The following is a 20,642-nucleotide window of genomic DNA, read 5'->3' as shown; positions in this document are numbered from 1 at the left end:
CACATAGAAAAAGCTCAGAGATTACTCTAATAGGTATCAGAAGACACCCTCCTACACTGAGGATTTGTGTTTAAACTCTGTGATAGAAACAAAGAAGAGGTGAACATGCTAAAAGGCAGCCTTTATGAAATGAAGTTTAAGTCAGCCAGCTGCAAGCCAATTCTGGAATTAACTGACAGATCTGCTTGTTAGCTGCAAAAGTATGGACTGCCCAAGCAACCCAACTGCATTTTCTACGTATGGATTTAGCTACCTAATTTTAAATAGAGAGAGGGAACTGCAGGCAGTAAGTGCTCCTTGGCTTTAGGATACTTGGATTTTTTTTCCCCTCTGTGTGAAACAGTTCTCAGTGCTCTCGAGAGTACAGGCTTTACCAAGAAAGCTAAGGGTATATTCCCGAAGGTAACTGGCTGACAGTTTACTTGTTAACATCACATTCATTTAGTACCACTGTCAGGCTGACTCTTTCCATTTTTACTGCTGCAATATAGCCACCTTTAGTTTTGTGAAAATAGTAGCAATGTACCATAATGTTCCTGTACCGGATTCGATTTTGTCTTGCCTTTTTTTTTTGGTTTAAGGAAAAAAATATTTAATATTCAATTTGTCTTGCTCTGTGGATTAATAAAGCCAAAATGCTCTTAGAAATCATAGAATATTTTCAGTCTAGATTCTCAATTACAACCAATAAAGGCAAAATTATTCTATGCACATATAGAACATGCCATAAGTATATTCTAAAGCCTCAGGAAAGTGATTCCAGAGGAGGGACAAACTGAAATTAGTTCAGCAAAAAACCCACACAGTACAACAGTCAGAAAAACAAAGCTTCCCCCTGCATAGTACATACATAATAAAGGGAGCTGTCAAATATGTGGTACACTTCACATGATCACCATATTCTTCTGGAAGTAAGTTAACCTGAAACTGCTTATCACCCTAGGATCAAACCAAAAAAGCACATCCTATTCACGAATCCTCCAGCTGCCTTTCAAATCAAAGCAGTTTGCAGGCTTAATCCTTTGCAGCCCTAGGAAAGAATGGTTTGCACAAAAAAATCCATGAAGTATTAGTTTCTCCTCTTACACATCTGCTTAATAACAACCTCTGCTCTCAGGCAAACATGAAACTGATAGACTTAGGGATAGAAAAGATAAAACACATATCATTGGTTATACGAGTTTTCTATGCAGCTGACATGTTGACACTATAAGCATTACTTATCAGCTTGACATTTATGCTTTAACAGTAAGTACTATTAGGTCAAGCTCTGTTTCTTAGTAGGTAGAAATTTCACAGCAGAAATTTCTTCGCATATTTCCAGTTCTGAAATGGAACATAAGAGATGATATAGCTCAGATTTTTGCAGCAAATTTAGTCCTCGCTAGACATAATTCCTGTTAACATTATCCCATGAAAAGAAATTATTGATTCTACAATTGTAATGCATGTAAAACTCCCTTCAATGGGAGTTAGTCATCTGTAAAAACTACCTGGGAATCATCAAGCACATAGGAATATACAGCTTAAAACATGTCAACTTATTTGACTGCCATAGAATTTAAGTATAAAAAGTATAATAGAAAGTAATTTAGAAAGTGATTATTTTATAGTGGAAAAGATATTTCTTTTAGCTATAAATTTTAACTAATTAGGACTTAAAACTGTATTCCTCGCTGTACATTTAAATTAGAATGCAGAGAATGGAATTAAAAAATAAAGAAAGGAATTACAGAATGTCATGCAATAACATTTAAACAGCTGCATTTTAAATTCTACATGATAATTGTTTTTTTCCTAACAGGTAAAATATTGAGATCTTAAGCTTCAAATATTAGTGTTAAAGAAGTCATTACTTAACAGTACTTTTGTGAGATAATTATGTTTCTTTAGCAGTAGATAACTGTGAAAGGGCAAATGACTATGTAGTGCTATAAAAATGAAAGGCCTAAAGAAGAGCAAATGAAACAGGAAACATTTCCCACTTTAAAAAGAAATGCAGTGGGAAGGGCCACAGGTCCAGAAAACAAAGTCACATTACACTTCAAACAGAAATCTCACAGCTTGTGTTGCACAAATATTACAATAGAGATGGGCAAAGATATCAAATGGTTACAATCAACAAAAATCCGTTATTACAGGAAAGCATGTAAACTGAAAATAGTCTGACAAGCTGTTTGGTGAGAAATGAAGCACTTCCATCAATATAACCAATTATGAGGAATGCCTTTAAAATGTTCTCTGATGTAGGATGTGTTATTCTATACATAATCGACTTCAATACACAATCTTACACCCAAGTTGCACATCAGTTTCAAGCACCCATGCAGAACAACAAAGGTAACTTCCCACCCAATATTCAACTCCAAAATGGAAGTCGATTTTAGTGTTCTACTTTCCTCATACAAGTAAGTTTACTTCTGAAATAACAACTATAAACAGTTTTAATAGTATAAACATAATAGCTATGATAAGTTATGATAGTATAAATAGTAATACTAAAGGCAAATTCATTCCCCCAACTACAAACAATACACTTAATAAGCATAAAAAAGAACTAGACCCAAGTCAAAGTGTTCACTTCTGTCTTTGCCAGAAAGTCCCCAGAAGCAGTGTGGGGTGGGAATTAAAATCCTAACATTTGATGGGAAGACATTTTTTCTCTTAACTCCAAGAGAGCATCTGTATGCTCACTGATTTCCTAAACTCTTTACATGGATGGGAATTGAGGGCCTGTCTTTTCCCCTACCACGGTACCCTTCATTCTCCCTTAACAAGCTTCTCTCTGGAGCTTAATAGTCCAGGTCACTATTGTATTTATGATACAAGTAGGCGAAGGAGAACACTGGCACAGAATGGTTAGGGCTGGAAAGGACCTTAAGATGATCCAGTTGCAACCCCCTGCCATATTTCATAACACTGATTAAGGAGGATATAAATAATGCTCAGAATCCTGAATGAAATATTGAAAACACAGACAAAAGTCTGCCAGATAGCTTTATAGCTTTTCCCTTGCCAGAGATGTAGACAGTTATTCACTGAAGAAAGGGATCCTAGGGCATTGCTCTTCATTACCCCAAACATAACAGACTTGTAGGAAAAAACCCAAACCAAACCCAGCACTTTTACTATCATAAGAGCTAACTAAATGGAAGACTATTGCAGAGAGATATACTAGCAGCACAAATGATATAATTTTAATGCAAAAATGTACTATTTCATCTCCCAAGGAAAACAGAATAAACAGTGTCAAGCAATTAAGCATCTGTTAAAAGGGTACAGCTTTTGCTCTGGTCAGGCAATTTACCTAAGAAAAATGCAAAAAAATGATTTAATCCTGCAATCAGTAATGCAAGTTTTCAGTTCCCTAGCTGAAAATCTCTTTGTTTTCTACTACCAACTTGGTTTAGACTTTAAAGATAAAGCAAACCAAATTAACTGGATTGATAAAATTAACTTTTTGAAAGGGAGGGCAATAAAGCATCTTTCTTCAAGTATAAAAGGTCTTACTATTTCTCCAACAACCCAGAATTGTCATGCTTGACAGATCCATTGTCATTAATTATATCTGCATTTTCTGTTTCTTAACTCAGAAGAACTTTTCTCAAACACACCATGACTTTCTGCCAGCAGAGGTTCAATTACCTAAGAAATATTGATCATCGATCTGTTTGCATTCCTGCCACATGCCCCAGGCAAGTATACAGGTTATAATGAATGGACCATATTGCTGAAAAATAAACAGAACACATTTACCACAGAAGTTGAAAGTAAAAATCACTCAAAAAAACTTAAATGGAATTTCCTCACTGTTACAAAAGTATTGTGTCAATCCTGATGAAAACCTTGAAATTATTCTTCTGGATTAATCACTTTACAAAACAGTGGACATCTGCATGTGTGCACATGTATAAATATTCATGCACACATTCTGCTGCAGCTTCCACCTCTTGCCTACAGATTTTCACTGAGGTGAGTTTTGCTTGGTTGGTTTTTACACATAGAGGCATCAGAGCAAAACAAGGAAAGTGCCCTCAGAGGAAACACAAAAATTATGATCATCTGTGAGCAGACTTAAAAAGACGTTTTCCAATTAAAAAAAAACATTAAAACCAAAAGCTTGGGAATAAATGGCCAAATGAAACCATTTTTATTTCAATCTCCTTACAATATGGGCAGATGTGGACAGACCTAGAAAAAGGAGTTATCAGAGATAAGCTAGGAACATGACTTCAAATTGGTACTGTGTATGAATCTGAATGACAACAAACTGCAGGCCTAGACCAAAGACTAGGTAGAGCCTACGTATGAGTTCAGAGGTCATTAAACTACACCTGTAATGATGCAGGTGCTTTAAAACTGCAGAAAACAACCACCAAATTGTACTTCAAAAAAATCAGAAATATACAGGCTCCCATTACATGGAGTTTCAATCTGGGTGAAATCAGAAATAGATACATTCTACTGCTTTGGCAAAAGAATCACATTCTAAGCTCAATATTACAGACATATTCTAATATGCTGTCATTCGTAATGGGATATTTAGTTTATTATTTAGGCCATGGCATTCCATAAGTCAAAGGCTTTGCAAAGGAACATGAAGTCTGTAACAGGTTCTCTGAGCCCTTTAAACATTCAGTAGGGCAGTGGAGGACTCAGGCCTGTGAAAAAAAACAGGCAGAGCTACCTAGGTCATAGTGTGAAACTAATATTCACAATTAGCGAATTTTTAAGGGGGAAGGAAAAGGACCAGATTTTTGCCTTTGAAAGGACAGGCAGAGAGTGACTTGATAGGTGGAGATGGCTTGTCTCCTACCAGACACAGGAGGATACTGCTTCCCAGCAGAGAGGCATTGTGAGGTAACTCTATCATCTCTCACCAAGATAAAAGACTGAATGTGAAATTTCCTATTTCCTACATGGCAGAATGCCCAATCTATTCACACAGAGGAAAGAACACGAGCTTCTTTTAACAAATAAGCCAAATTAGATATACACTGAAGCAAGCCTCCCTAACCTGTGTGTAAGAAGAATATTCAGATTTTTCTTTCCAAGCATCCTGGAAAGAAAGAATTGTTTGGTTTTTTTTTAATAGAACCTAGTTCCTTAACAACCAGTTTTAAAATCTAAATACAAAGATAATATCTTTAAGTTTAGGTGTTTTCCTCAGATAACTAGAAATAAATGAGATGAAATGATGATTCAGATTTGTAAAGGGCAATTCAATGAAAAATGTCAGAAACAAATCTGTCCTATCAACACTTACTGCTACTGCCAGATAGAAATCACATATAAAGTGTCTTTACCTTCAATTATAGAAAAGATCAATCTCCCTATGATATTCCAAGATCAGTCTCATTTTTTCTAATCCCTGCAATATTCTCCTAAGAAATACTTAACTAGAAATAGATCAACTGCAAGTGAATTCACAGATATGCACATTTATTATGATTTTTTTCTAATATGACCTACATATTAGAATACCTCAGCAGAATAAAGATAGCACACAGGTCCACAGTTCCATGTTTGGCTAGTTTGTTCAATAGTAGTGTACTTGCATTTTAGTTTCATGGTTTAGTGACCTCCAGTGGTTACATTCAAAACAAACTGCTATTCACCAATTCCCTGAATAAGAACTTTAAAAAATTAAAAAAATAGGTAAAACATTAATTATTTTAATTAATAATTTAATTTAAATTTCATTATTAAAACTTTAATTAAAATATTAATTCACTATTTTATGTATATATATATATATATACACACACAAAATAAAGGCTTTTGGCATATAGTATGTGAAAGCTTACTTTAGTCTGTAAAATGAGGATGAGGCTTCTTTCCTAAAGCCTTTCTGCTTCTTCAGTTCTTAATATTACTACTATTTAACAATCACTCAAGCAAGGTTAAGGGAGCAGATTCAAACTCAAAGGTACAGGAACTATCCTTAAATAAATGTGTAACTGAGTAAAAGCGAGCAGGGGTAGAAATGAAGAGCCAACTTTTAACATGTGTCCTGTGCAAGTCTATTAGGTCCTGTGGTACTTCAAAAATGCAAAAAAAACCACAAATAACGGGATGAGTCCATAATGAGGTAACAAAAAACTGCAAAAGGTTTGTGACTGAGTGATATAAAATGGAAAAAAAAGCTTTATGTACGCAGCATGCCAGAATGTATCTGACAAAGTTGGTTTTCACCAAGCTCAGGCCTTCTTAGAGGTAGCTATACTGTTGACCAGTAAAACGTGAATCCAGTATCAGTAACAACACACCCATGAAAACCAAAATCTGATGACCTTTTGTTGCTGTGAATTCCTATTTACGTCCAAGATGTCTTGCCTTGTGAAGATAAGACACGGAAACAAGCTTCCGGGAATGACACAAAATGTTCATGTTCTTAATTTATCAAACCAGTTTTGAACAAGTGAACTACAAATCTGCTTCATGGGTTGGTATCATACTAAGTTATTAAAAGTTAGATATCTCAAAATATTAAAAGTTGGATATCTCAAAATTACTTTTGAGTATTTTCACTGAAGCTTTTAAAAGTTAAGTAGCAGAAAAAACCTGCCACATACAAGAGCGCATCTGAATTGTGACCCTGAATTTAACTGACACTCAACTGTCAATACTGAAAGCATTGACCAAACTTCAGTGACTGTAACCACAAGGACTTCTTCCCCACTTCATAACTTCACAAAACAAAGAACCCGAGGTAGTCACAATAATGTTTTCAATTCAGATTTCACTACAGAACTGAAATTTTAAGCAACATAGCAAGATAATCATAATAATCCTTAATATTATTAAGAAGAAACCACAGGGACCTAGAGCAACAAATACTTCCTCAGCTGCATTGCCAAAAAAAAAAACAGCTATTAACCAATAACTACGTGTTCTGACACACCAGATGACCAGATCTGCACTGTATGGAGGCATAGTTGCTATGTGCGTTCAGCACTGATTTCTCACATTCAAACACCCATTGTACTCAAATCCTGACTTCACCTCATAAAGTAGAAATAATGTCATATTCACTCTTTAAACAGTCACTAAATTGCAGATTCTGTCAAGTTTACACAATTTGTGTGCATGTGCCACATGCAAACAAGGACAGTAAGATCACTTTGTCTGATCAGTCTTCTGTTTCAGTCAATTACTGAGCATGCAAAATGAAGAAAGGGATTACAAATATTTTCATTCTCTAAAGAAAATTACCTGCCCTTCACTACGTCCGTTCTTCAAGAACACTGAGGAATCTCAAATGAGTTCCATCTCAATTACTTTTGGGGAAAAGGGATATCAAGGAATCAATTACACTATCTTATACTAATTATAATAATTATATTTCCAGATAACCAAATACATCAATATTCCTTATAACACACCCAAGCATGAGAAGTATGACAGTGACTGCTGTTGTAGTTGTGATTCTGATCTTTGCAGAACTACCCAGAATAAACTCAGAAATTTATACGTTTAACCAAATCAATTACATTCCCATTTACATCAGAAACAAAAAAAGCAGGGATCAGAAAAAACTCTTGAAAGTTTCTGACATAAACAACGAAAGCATTAACAAAATTCCCCCCTCTACTCCTCCCCCAAGGAGAAAGAAGGAAAGTTACCTCAGAAACAGGTACATTTTCACCAAGTTCCGATGTGTGTAATGCCAGTAAACCAATCAGTCGAGCAACTTTGACGCGTCTGAATATCAAATAAAGTAGGTACATATCAAATAAAGTAGGTACATAAAAACCATTTCAAAAATACCATAAAACAACCGTCTTGTTTATATTTGACACAAATTGCTAATGGCACAAAATACTTGAATTGCTGTTTACAGCTCATATCTTCCTCTTACAGAATCGGAGTCACAGAAGGCTTTGGGTTTGAAGGGACCATAACTAGTTCTAACCCACTGCCACAGGCAGGGACACCTCACACTGGAGCAGCTTGCTCCAAGCCCCTGTGTCCAACCTGGCCTTGAACACTGCCAGGGATGGGGCAGCCACAGCTTCCATGGGCAACCTGTGCCAGTGTTACTTCAGTATTTCAGTTCAATTCAGCAATAAATTCACGCATAAAGACATTTCTTTCTGTAAGCACTGAAGAATAAAGATTCTTTACTTTGTTATGGTCTCACTAATCAGTCAAGCTCATGTTCAGTTCTCTTGTTACACAGAAAAACCCTCTAGATCATTTGAAACTTTCCAGTATAGCTGACAGAACTGAAGTTAGAAGTGCTTCAGCAAATCAGTTTTAAATGTTATTAAAGGCAAAATTGGAATAAAAATCAACATTTATGAAATGAACAGCAGAGGGCACTATCACATTGGAATACTTCTAACAAGCATCTAAAAAAGCTGTATTTATTTTACCACTACTATGATATATACGTTTGGTTTAGTCAGTGATTTTGAGTAACACTATTTCATACAATAAATTATATAACATCTAGTTAAATTTTGAGAGATTTTCTATAATCTTTGGAATATATGAATTCAACGCTTAAAATATTCAGTGTTCTATTATTCATCACCACACAGCCAGTCAGGTAGCACAACAGTCTCACAGGCTCAAACACATAAAACCCTGTTAAAGAATATATTTAATAAAATTCAGTCAAAATTGCTTATTTAAACAAATTCATTAAAAATAATGTTACTTACATATCCCAGTTGGCGGCTGCACGCAGCTGCTGTATCAATATAGGAAACTATAAAGCAGATAAATAGGCATTAGTAGATTTTAATGATTTGACTTGCCCAATGATATACAAAATAAACCAGTAATACCATAAACAAATACTGTAGGTATTGTCAAAACATTGATAAAAAAGAATATGCAAAACCTGAGAGGAGAAATATAGCACCGTGTGCAGTTCTGGGGTCCTCGGCATAAGAAGGACATTGAGCTGTTGGAGCAAGTTTAGAGGAGCTCATGAGGATGGCCAGGGGCTGGAGCACCTCCCCAGACAAGGACAGGCAGAGAACACTGGGGCTGTTCAGCCTGGAGAAGAGAAGCTGCATGGAGACCTCAGAGCAGCCTTCCACTATCTGAAGCAGGCTACAAGGATTCTGGAGAGGGACTCTTCATCAGAGACTGCAGTGATAGGGTCCTGAGGCACTGACACAGGGTGCTCAGGGAAGCTGTGGCTGCCCCATCTCTGGCAGTGTTCAAGGCCAGGTCGGACAGGGCTTGGAGCAACCTGGTGTAGTGTGAGGTGTCCCTGACCATAACAGGGGGTTAGAACTGCACGATCTTAAGGTCCTTTCCAACCCTAACTATAAACTGTTAAACATATATCAGTGTGTTAAAAACCACACTTTTTTTTTCCATAATGGAGAACAAAGATCATCACACAGTATTACCCAACAAGCTTTTAATATATTTATTTTCTGAGAATGGACAAAAATAGGTGGCAAATACTAGAATAATGACTGAACTGCTGACACACATTCAGCCACATAAGAACCAAACTGCATAGCTATTCATTTCTAAAATGTTCAGTTAATTGGCAATTTCAGTTGTTGGATTCCTGTCCCCAAAATTTTTCTCCAATGATAAAGGAGAAATAAGTTCCAGCAATTCAGTTTCCTGTTTTCACATGAGTTCTATATCGTAAGACCTACGCTGCTTCCAACCTGAATGTTCTTCACTGAATTTTTCTGGCAGTGCAATTTTGTCTTTAACAGCTCTATATCCAATAAGGACATGTCTCAGAATATGACTTATGTGCAAGGCAGGTGGTTTACTTATTAAATAAACTGAAAAGCACATAGCTCAAGATAGCCTCTGTGATGCTTTTACATAATCATAGAATGGTTTGGGTTGGAAAGCACATTAAGATCATCCAGTTCCAACCCCCTGCCGTGGGCAGGGATGCATCACACTAGAACATGTCACCCAAGGCTCCATACAATCTAGCCTTGAACACTGCCAGGGATGGCATACATGAGAAGAGTAAATCTATTTTGCTTCTGCACCATGCAATAACCTGAGAAATATGTTAATCTACTACAGAGGAGACTAGTGCAATTGTTTGTCTGGTAGAAAATCGTTCCCGAAAGGTGAAACCACCATTCAGGTATATGCTAAACCAGACTCTCCAGAGAACACACTCATTTTTTGAAGCAGGGCTTAATGAAAGCTTTACTGAATGTTCTTTGGGAAGTTTTTCTTGCCATTCTTTATGGAAATATGGCCAAGCAAAAGTGATTTAGCAATTCAATCCTTAACTTTTTTCAGTCTTCTCTATACTTTAATGATTCACAAAGACCAACATTTCATCATATGCTACTTCACTCTCCATCAAGGTTAATTTTTAACCCAACCTTTTTACTAATGTAACAAATCCATATAAAAATATATCTGAAATCTAAGGAGAAATAATCAGTTTCCCTCAGCTCTTTTAAAAAAGCTTACATGGAATTTAGGTGTTGGTTTTCTTTTACATCATTCTGTACTTCATTTGCCATATTATTTTTGTCAGTACACCAATGATTTCTTGAAATATAACTAAAAGCAGACAATTTTTGTTACAATGGCAAGTATGTAAACCATGTTGATTCCTTTAAAACTTTATTATTTACCAGCTGAGAGTTCATAAGCCTGTTTGCAACTTCCTTGTGGACAGCCACAGTACACAGATAGCACAGGAAGTTCAACTTGGAACGTGCTGCTCCTGTATTCTTCTCAGGAGAACCAAGCATTAAGCATACTCGTTGCAAGAAGTCATTCCAGTCCACATCCTTCATAGACGATAACTTCTCAGCTAACCATAAGAAGCAAACAAGTAGTTAAAGATACTGGCTCTTCAATGATGCCTTAACAACTAGAAAACAACATCACCATGGATAAACAAGTTCCAAAGTTCACATCTATTTATAATTTTAGTACTTAAAACATTAAACAAAAATGTTAATATCCATGTCTCTAGATTATAGAAAATCAAAGAAGAAATAAGAAGAGAAACAAAGCATAAAAATGCAGCAGAGAGCCTCAAAACTTTTCTTAAAGCGCAACCCCACTAAGTCCTTGGACTTCATTTAAGTAAACATTCATTGGCATTGCATTTAGGAAAGGTAGTAGTTGTTCGTAATCATTACTAAGTCTTAATAAGAAACTGCAGTTTCATTGGAGAAAATGTGAAGCAAAAGCTAACAAAAGTCAGGAAAATTTCCTCAGAATCAATAAACTGAAAACATGTATAGTTCCTCATATAGGTAGGTTTCCACCTAGGTAAGCCTTAGCAGTATCAGAACACAGAGGACTTCAGAAGGAACATGAAGTCACTAGGATGGTTAACTTTAATCCTGTGGTTCCATTCACTGACCACTGTACACGAATAGAGATTTTTCCAAAGACTTCCTTATCAGTCTCAACAGATAACTTTCCTCTGGAAGTCACGCATTCCCTCAGTTTTGGTTAGTTGTTTCTTAATATATAATGACTCTTCACCAGGGGCTGTAGTGATAGGTTTAAACTGAAACAGGGGAAGTTCAGGTTGGATCCAAGGCAGAAGTTCTTCCCTCTGAGGGTGCTGAAGCGCTGGCACAGGGTGCCCAGAGAAGCTGCGGCTGCCCCATTCCCGGCAGTATTTAAGGCCAGGTTGGACAGAGCCTTGGGTGACATCTAGTGTGAGGCATCCCTGCCTATGGCAGGAGGTTGGAACTGGGTGATCTTAAGGTCCTTTCCAACCTAAACCATTCTGTAAGTCTATGATTAATATCTTATCTGCCATCCTGATATACTCCAGTACAGAGTATTTACAAACATCTTTTGTCTTTTATTCCACTTTTACACTAGAGTAACAACACCTACTCAGGAAAGCAATTATAATTTCTATTTGTAAAGGTGAAAAGTGGCTTGGATTTCAGGTAATTCTCTTAATTTTTCCATACTGTCTTTAATCATTATTGTTTTTGAAAAAACTGAATTTGACGCTGCTCATCAACCAGAATGCTGTCCAGGAAAAAAGTTACAACCCTCAAAGTGTTAGAAGCACAAAAAACACTGGCCCATCTACGGACAATAGTTAAACATATCAGAACATCAGCGTGATAATTTAGCTACTTAAATGCAATATGAAATAAAATACACACACACCCACCGGTCACTTGAATTTGATCATTTTTGCCTAGAAATACCTTGTTACTACAGTCTTGATTGGGAGACTGGGATACACTGTGCTCCTTTCCAACTCTAAAATCTCTTCAACAAATTAACTCTCCAAAATACGTACTTTACAGAAAGAAAAAAGGAGCCTTTTTTTTTATCTAGGAAGAGGTGCTATATGAATTATAAGATTACATCTGTGGCTCTAAGCACAGTAAAGTGTATAATAATACTTCCTTAAATAGACCAGAAGAGTTTTTCCCAGAGGAATAAACATTAGACTCCTGACAATGAGAAGCCTTTTGTTTTCAGCAGCCTTTCCAGACATTAGAAGCTAACAACAACAAAACAAGCTCCAAACTCCACGCTAGCTTTTGGAGCACGATTCCTATAACATTCCATGATTAAAGGTGGCACTGACAAAGCTGCCTAGATTACAGCTGATCAACACTGCATATTTTAAGATCCTGTTTTCATTTGCTTCTCTGTCTTTGCCAAATTCTAATCTATTTGGTTGAATACTGCAGTTGGAATATCTCAGTTGTTTACAAAAAATAACATGGGAAAAACCACATTGTTTTTCCCCACACTTAAACACTCTTGACTTTCATTTTAAAAGCTTTTGAGCATGGGCTTGTAACTGAAGAAGGCAGAAAAGACAGGCATAGGACTGTCTGTACTTTAAAAGTCTACTCAAAATTGGTCTAGTCAAAACATCACATATGCAACACCAGTTTCAGGAAAGTTCTGAGCTCAACTATGACAGCTCATCATCTACAGAGGGAGGCTACAGGTTCTGTGATAGCAAGTTATAACGTCATATGAAGGAAATGAAGTTTCAACAGCTTCAGCAGATCCATACCTGAATATGTTGGTATATGTGAAGTTTTCGAGTCAAATCTAACTGGTACTTGCTTCATTATCTGGAAAAATAAGCAGACACATTACAACTAGTTGTAATACATTTCTGGAAATGTCTAAGTATTTGAACATGAAAACACAAAGATGCAAAAATTGTACAGGAGGAGTGTACAAACCACTAAGGTCTTTTCCATTGGTTCCTGGTATTTCTTCCAAGCAGATATTTGACATTTAACTATGTTTTTAATATAGCTGTTGGTATTTCCATTCAAGTAGAAATACCTTTTTTAATGCAAAATGATAGGATTTGTTCAGTTTATATTTTTATCTTGCTTGTATGTGGAAAAATACTTGCATTTAGGTTGTAAAAGCTACAGAAAGGAACAATGCAGCTCAGGAAATGTTTTAGCAATGCATTGCCATACAGTAAATACATATACATACACTAGATCATTCTAGAGTATTAAAAGTGATATTAGCACCAACAAATCATTCCTAAGGAATTGGGTTTTTTAATCCCCACACCATTTTCTGATGGATAAATGCTGAGTCACTGAACAGATGAGTGTGATTTTCTGTAACTAAGGCATACAAAAAAGGTAACTGTATACTGGAATTTAGCCTTTGACAGATGAAGCCTAGCTGTAACTAGAGAGCTGTTTGCTAAAAAGGTCTCTAACTCCACAGATCTGCAGAACAAAGGGAAATTTTATAACATAAGCTGACATTTCAGCTTTTAAAATTCTGCCAGCATCTAGTAAATCCCTTTCCAGGAAATTAAACTGCAAGCTTTTCAGCTTTACCAGGTGTCAGTATCATCCTCTTGTCTGCAGATTGCCAAGTATGCAGTGACTTGGAATTTAGTGGGCTATTTTGCATTAATTCCGAGTCTGGCCTTGCATGGCAAGAAGATTAGTCTCCATGTGCACATTAACATGTGCACTTACCCCTAATCTCATCTCTTCTAGTAACAACTGAAGCAGTGAAGGGCTTTGTGGAGGAGTCCTGAGACTGAACTGAGAATTTACAGAGGTGGCATCATTCAAATGCATAATTACCTTTGAAGTTCTCCACTGGCAACAATGTGCTACAAACATATTAAAACAGTATTGTTGGGAAGTTTCTTTATCTAACTGTACAAGCTTCTTAGGTTTTGAGAGTGTTAGGAATTTCATTAAAACAAACAAAAGAATTGTTATAGTAAAGTCATACAGCAACTAAAAGCTGTAAAGAGATTCTTAATGAACTAGATGCTTCCTTCTAATGAAAAATGTATTTCCTGCATCTGACATAGCTGCTAAAGTGACTTCAGGTTTTTTTGCCTATCGTTCGTTCTGCCAATATCACACATGTGCTCATACACACACATTAAATTGCCATTGCAGTGCAAAGCTCTGATTACTTTTTTAGTCTTCCCTTTGCTGCCAAGCAGGTGTCGGTCTCTGCTCAAGAGAATCCTCACAAACTGTTATCACATTACTATCCATACGACCGGGATTGGATGGACATCTCTTGTAACTTCAGGTCTCATTTTCCAGAGAAAAATGTTCTTATTTATGAGAAACATTATCATATCTGAAGTTTAAAGAGTAACATAAGTTATTCTATAAAGGTCTAACTCTTAAGCTCGAAGGCTTCACAAACGACTTTGTTTTGGGTATACCAAGACACAGTTCTGTTTGTGTTCATTTAAGTAACAGATATCAAAGCAAGCCATCAGAAATCTACAAAAGCACTGAACACTGCATTTAGTAACTTCTATTTCTTGTAAGACATTAAATAATGTTAGCATTCAATCCCAAAATAACTCAGTTCTCCAAATTAACAACCCAAGAGGATTATAAAAGATTACCAAAAAAAACCTGCATGAGATCTTGCCAAATGACTGGGTGGAACTGCTTTAAAATGAGAATTACAAAATACAGGAAAGAAGTTTCACTCTGCCTAAAGATTTATCTGCAAAAACAGCTTCACCCACAAGTTCCTGAATCTTATATTTTATTTTGCTATACCTTTGGATTGTCAATGATTGATGTTATGATAAGATCAGATTCAGTGTAAATGAGCTCTTTCAGTGTTGACTCCATATCCTGCTGACTTGAGCATGTATTTTTAGCCTAAAAGAAGAAGAAAGTTGTAACAAAAAAAAAGTTTGTTTATTCCTAAAGCATTTCATATTAACATTATATCATACAGTTTGGCCATGCAAACAACATACTCTAAATTACTTGTTGTTTATGTAGTAGCAGCTAAGTATTATGATGCACAAACAGGTTGGAAGAAAAAGCACCAGGTCCAAAAAGAAAGAGTAAGAAAAATAAGAAGGTAGCATCCCTTTTTTACAGTGAGGAAAAAAAAAGGAGACTAAGCATCTTTACCCCTTACATCTGAAGTTATGCAAATTTATTGGTTTTCTTTTCTCCAAATGACTTGCACGCTGTAGAAACAACTTTCCTTTTATAATTATGGAAGGATACAGAAAGAAGTGACTTCACCACAGATTCCAGGCTAAAATTCTAACTATAAAGATATCACCATCCTTTAATATTCTTTTTCTACTCACCTTTTTCAGGCATGAATCTCTTTGTGGAGAATTCTGGATTGGGACAGTATTAGCATCACTTACTTCTACTGCAGTGCTAGTTCTAGGTGTGGGACGAGAACTTAAAAGAAAGAACAATAAAGAGATAAATAAACCTACAAACAGGACAGATTAAGTTCCACTGCAAACTACTTTTTTGTTGCTTTTAGGAAACTCTCATGCCATAGAGTAAACTTCCAAAGCTGACAAACATAAATGATGCTTTGCCTTATCCATCAACTGGACATGAACATCCTGCTTTTAAACATGTCCTGACAAGTTTACGATTTGTCAGTTAGAAATGAGAAGGGACGGGGTGACTTCTTTTTGTGGTTGTTAAATGAATGTAATTTGGTTGTTTTCTCATGCACAATAGCTCTCCAAAATGGATGCTGAAATATCATTCTCTTAATTCTTAATAAAAAAGAACATACAAAGAAAATTAACGTGACAAATAATTCTCATTTATTTTATGCTATTATCTTCTGACTCACAACTCCTGGCTAGCTAATGATAATTAAAAACTGCCTGAATCTCATTTAGGAATGAGAATTGGGTTTACTTTTCAGTTTTCATTTATAAAAATCCTGTCTGCCAATCAGAAAATGAAGAGAGACCAGAACCTTGCATATTTGCAATTTTCATAAAGCTGAAAAAGAACTTGCTTTTTGTAGTATACATTAATTTAAATCGCTTCAAATCAACTTTAGAATTATTAAAATTGGCAGGCCAGGATACCAATTTAATCGACAACTTGAAATGAATGTGGTTTTTTTGATTAGCAGAAAGTAATGTACACATTTAGTTGCAAATCACTTTTATTTATTAGAAAAAGCAGCTAAATTAAAAAAAACAAACACCACACAGAATTAAAGCTACTCATGAAAAATCACTGATCAAATGCCTAACATAGGTATTATTCTTTTCAAAAAGCATCTTCTACCTATTTTCAACAGGAAGTTACATTACAAGAGCATAGTGAATGAGTCTCAACATATTATCTACCAGCTAGATAAAACTACACAAAATGTCCTAATTTTTACAGTGAAAAACATTTCAAGATCTGCTTGGAAGTTTAAGCAGTCTTATTTCCTAAACAAAGAACGTATGATTTCTAGTTAAGAGACTGAACAAATTTTTCTATGTTAGCACATGCTTCAAAACATGCAGATTTGGTTGGTTTTTTTTCCCCCTCAACCTGATTTGCTTTCAGATGTGTTTGAGATAGAGAAAATCTTTCCTACTTTTCCACTTCTGCGCCAGTTTCTCAGTTTAAAGCAAGTGATTAGTGAATTGAACCAGTTGAAATGAGTAAGATCTATTCCTTTCACACATATAGAAGCTACTGCTGTTAAAAGCTGATTAACCACTCCTGCAGCTTAAGTAAATCTTAGTGCTTCCTTTCAGTTAAAGGTTTTAAAACTTCAGTAAGTAACACATGCAGCTTTGAGAACTTAAATCATTGAAGAAAAGAGAATTTCAGAAAGTAATTATAAAGAATTTGTGTTACATTTCAAATTTTGTATCAGATTACGTTTGTTGTTAAATATACTTTTTTTTAATACACTCATGACATAAATTTGGATTACATGTTGTTATATGAAGTGTTTGTAATGCCACTGTAGTCTCTCGTTTCAGCAAATTGCTAAAGCAAGTAGAAAACGCTATTTTAAGTTACTAAGAGTATGGCTTTAGCTGTGATGACCCAAGTTATAAGTGAGATGAGAAGTAATCCTTTATTAAAAGCAACTGAAATAACTGGAAAAGTAGACACACTATCAGGTTCAAAAGCTGTATTTCAGGTTATGCAAGAAGCTTGAAAGAATATGAAACAGGAATATTTCAGCTTGATGACAACAGGAACAACATCTATTTACTAGATAATCATCTTGGCTTGAAGGCTACTACAGGATCAGGCTTCAGCTAAAACAAATCACTGTTAAACAAATCACTAGCTTTTATTTAATACCTTGTAGTACTTAGCTACCACTAGCTTGTGATGAAAAGCTAAAGGAAGAATTTTCTAGTTGATCTTATGCTGAATGCTTATTCTTGTGTGTTAAAGCAAGCATATTCAAAGCACTTTCTCATATATACAAAGTAAGAAGGCAAGCAAGTTCTTAAGATATTTTTCTGTTTAGAGCTAAGAAATCAAAAGGCTTCCAAAACCCAGCAGAATAAAGCTACATTGTTTTAATTACAAACACTGCTTTCACAGCTTCCCAAAGATGTCTTAATATTAAACTGGTGATAAAAACCCAAAAGAGGATACATTAACAAAACATTACAAACAGAATAATAAAATGTCTGAAGAGACAGGAGAAAAAACAAACAACCCAACCACACAAGGTTTTAAGGGGTTTCTAATTGTTCTTAGATTTTCATACCTGAGAAGAAATATGGATTCTTTTGATTCACCATCAACCACATTTTTGGGGTGCAATTCAGGCCGAGTTTCTGTTGAAAAGAGAATATGAACTTGCATTCAGAAGTTAAAAACAGAGTAAGAATAAAGCAAGACTGACAAAATTCACAGGACAAAGTAATTCAAAATAACATCATGAACAGTATTACCTGTTTTAAAAGAACTGCTTGGTAGGTTGTCTGCTCTTGAGGATGACAGATTATCTGGATTTTTAGCAGTATCCACTGGCTCTTCGGCACTCGAAGACACTGATGACTCTGTGTCTTCACTGCTGTTTAATGAAAGATATTAATTACACAGATTAAAATAAGAAAGGATCATATCCACTATTTGCTGCAATTATTACAATGCAGTTTAGCTGTCATTCTCTAGAACACAATACTACTGAAATAGTATACACATACTTTCTATATTAGTAATTGCAGTGATGAAAAATAAGTTGCAGGAAAGAAATTAGAAAAGTTAAATTATTACCCCATAATACCAGAGCTATGAAGAAATATTAAAAGCTTTAGAGACCATTCAAGTCTTCACAGATGACAGTCACAAGAAACCTACTTCTAATAATGAAATCTGTAGCCTAGATTAAGATCAATAAGAACTGCCTCTATTTTGCTTCATGATTTACATGTCACACTTGATTGCAAGTTTATTGATTCTGGTTGTTTGGGGGTTTTAATATGCCCCTCTATTATTCACATGAAACTGGGTCATGTAACATTCCTGAAGGTCAGCCAGGACATCAAACCCACATTGTGAAGAAAATACATGGACCTATATTTAAGAAAGTACTGAGCTTCTTTTGCATGTCAGGCCTATGTCCTGCGTTTGCGTATTTGTCAATGTGGCAATATAGTGAGTGCAAACCTCAGCAGGTATTTCAGAGGCACTACAAAAACCTCAGGAGCAAGGTCAAATAGTAAGGCCAATATTTTGTAGGAGATTAAGAGTCTTCTGATTCCCTGACAGACTTATGTTTGAGGAATTCAAAGGTGATGACTGTGGTGGAGGTTAACATAAGCCTGCTAAAACCTTGAAGAAATGCTTTCTTTGTGGTATAATCTACAAATCTTGACTTCTTACCTCCCTTGGTGGCAAAAGCAGTAATAAATTAACAGGCAAAGAGCCTAGAACAAACATTAACAACAAAAATACTGCCACACCGGTATCAGAAACAGGTATTTAACAACACAAGAGAATGTTAAAATAGACCAAACACAAAAACATACAGCGTTCTAAAAGAATGTTATTTTCACGTTAGTACCTTAGATTGGAACCTAAAATATCTTTCAAATATTTAGAACAAAAGAGCAAACAAATCAACATTAAATATTAAAAAAAATTAAGTCAAATTACTGTGCATCATTGTTAAGTAAACAAATAAATTAAAATGAAAGCGGTTATTTCAGCAGTAAATTTTAACACATTCTATAGCCAGGAGGAAACAAACAGTTTCAAAGCAAACAGTGTAATACACTAATAAGATGATACAATTCCTAAACATCCTAAACTGTTTACTGTTTTTTGCTTGTATAAAAGAAGTCTTCCTTGAAAATCCAGTACCTTGAGCACGTGTCTCTAGAATCACCACCACAATGGCTAAGGGATCCTTTCCAGAATGGATGCTGCAACAGGTCTGTCCAATTCAGCCTTTGAAAAGCAACAAATAAACTCAAAAAGCAAAGTACAGCTCCAGAGATATACCAGACTAGGTTTTGAATCCAGTGACACTACAGAGCAATTAAACCTGTTGTTTGCTTTTATCTGATCAACAAGTAAATTTTCTTATGGGATAAACTTTTTGCCTTAAATCAGAATGGCTCATTCAGGCAACACACTAATAATGAAGGAAACTGCATAGTCAATCTCCATGCATTAATTAGCTAAACTACCCTATAAATTATAATCTTATGTTATTTAACAATATAACTATATCAGTTATAAATCAAAGCCTCACAAAATAGATGTGCCCATTGCTCTGGAAAAGCAAAGCCACCCAATTTTCAATCTGCCTGTTACAAAGTTACCTATTTAGCACCAGCTATAAAAATATAAAGATTTACTCCATCAAAATACCGATTCTGTATTTTCATATTAGAAAAAGCACAATTTGCTCTTTTATATAAGAGATGAAGTAATATTTGCATTGTCATCTACACATTCAGTACTGTAACAATTTCTCCAGAGGTGAAAACAAAGACAATGCAAACAATTGTTATGGATTAGATGGTTTACCTTTTCTGAGGATCCTTTTGAAGCAATCCATCAAGTAAACTAATGAACTCAGTAGAAGGCTTGTGAAAAGCAGCAACTGTAAATAGAAGCACCACAGGAGATAAGCATTTGGCAGCAAAACCAACCATCACAAAATGTAGATCAAATCATTATCTACAGATCATGCTAAACACTCTTTTTAACAGTAATTTCATCCAAAAAAAAATTTGGCTGTATTAAGAATCCTAGATGTACACTCTTCGAATTTCAAAAGATCCTAAAAAAATCCAAACCCCTCAAAAACAAAAATCCCACCAATACTTACTAAAATTATTTTTATGTGAGAAAAGCACTCTCCAAGTATCATATAGCTATTATCAAAAAATAAAGTGGAGTTGAAATCTGCTTATATTGCAATTAAATTTCCACCAACAATGATAATTT

The 20,642-nt window shown here is 35.3% G+C and overlaps 1 protein-coding gene across 7 annotated transcripts in view; it reads right to left on the bottom strand.

Moving 5' to 3' along the window:
* ULK4 (unc-51 like kinase 4) overlaps positions 1-20,642 on the bottom strand; it is a 194,810-nt gene that overhangs the window by 165,377 nt on the left and 8,791 nt on the right. For 5 of the 7 annotated variants that reach the window (XR_008975160.1, XR_008975159.1, XM_057431492.1 and 2 more), the window contains 10 exons: positions 20,220-20,295; positions 19,548-19,634; positions 18,134-18,255; positions 17,947-18,016; positions 15,542-15,641; positions 14,991-15,095; positions 12,980-13,040; positions 10,593-10,774; positions 8,670-8,716; positions 7,626-7,704 (listed from right to left, as the gene is read on the bottom strand). Coding sequence is in view for 5 of the 7 variants with exons in the window: in XM_057431492.1 (XP_057287475.1) it covers positions 7,626-7,704; positions 8,670-8,716; positions 10,593-10,774; positions 12,980-13,040; positions 14,991-15,095; positions 15,542-15,641; positions 17,947-18,016; positions 18,134-18,255; positions 19,548-19,634; positions 20,220-20,295 (929 nt within the window). In the remaining 2 variants the exon portion in view is untranslated. The remainder of the gene's footprint in view (positions 1-7,625; positions 7,705-8,669; positions 8,717-10,592; positions 10,775-12,979; positions 13,041-14,990; positions 15,096-15,541; positions 15,642-17,946; positions 18,017-18,133; positions 18,256-19,547; positions 19,635-20,219; positions 20,296-20,642) is intronic. The other 2 variants (XM_057431495.1, XM_057431493.1) reach the window with 2 other exon arrangements.

The sequence above is a fragment of the Pezoporus wallicus genome, unplaced genomic scaffold, assembly GCF_028554395.1.
Source record: "Pezoporus wallicus isolate ANWC-B61680 ecotype Strahan unplaced genomic scaffold, APGP_CSIRO_Pwel_v1 scaffold_11491, whole genome shotgun sequence".
NCBI lineage: Eukaryota > Metazoa > Chordata > Aves > Psittaciformes > Psittacidae > Pezoporus > Pezoporus wallicus.
The sequence above is the reverse complement of the archived record's forward strand: the minus strand, read 5'-3'. Positions and strand labels throughout refer to the sequence as shown.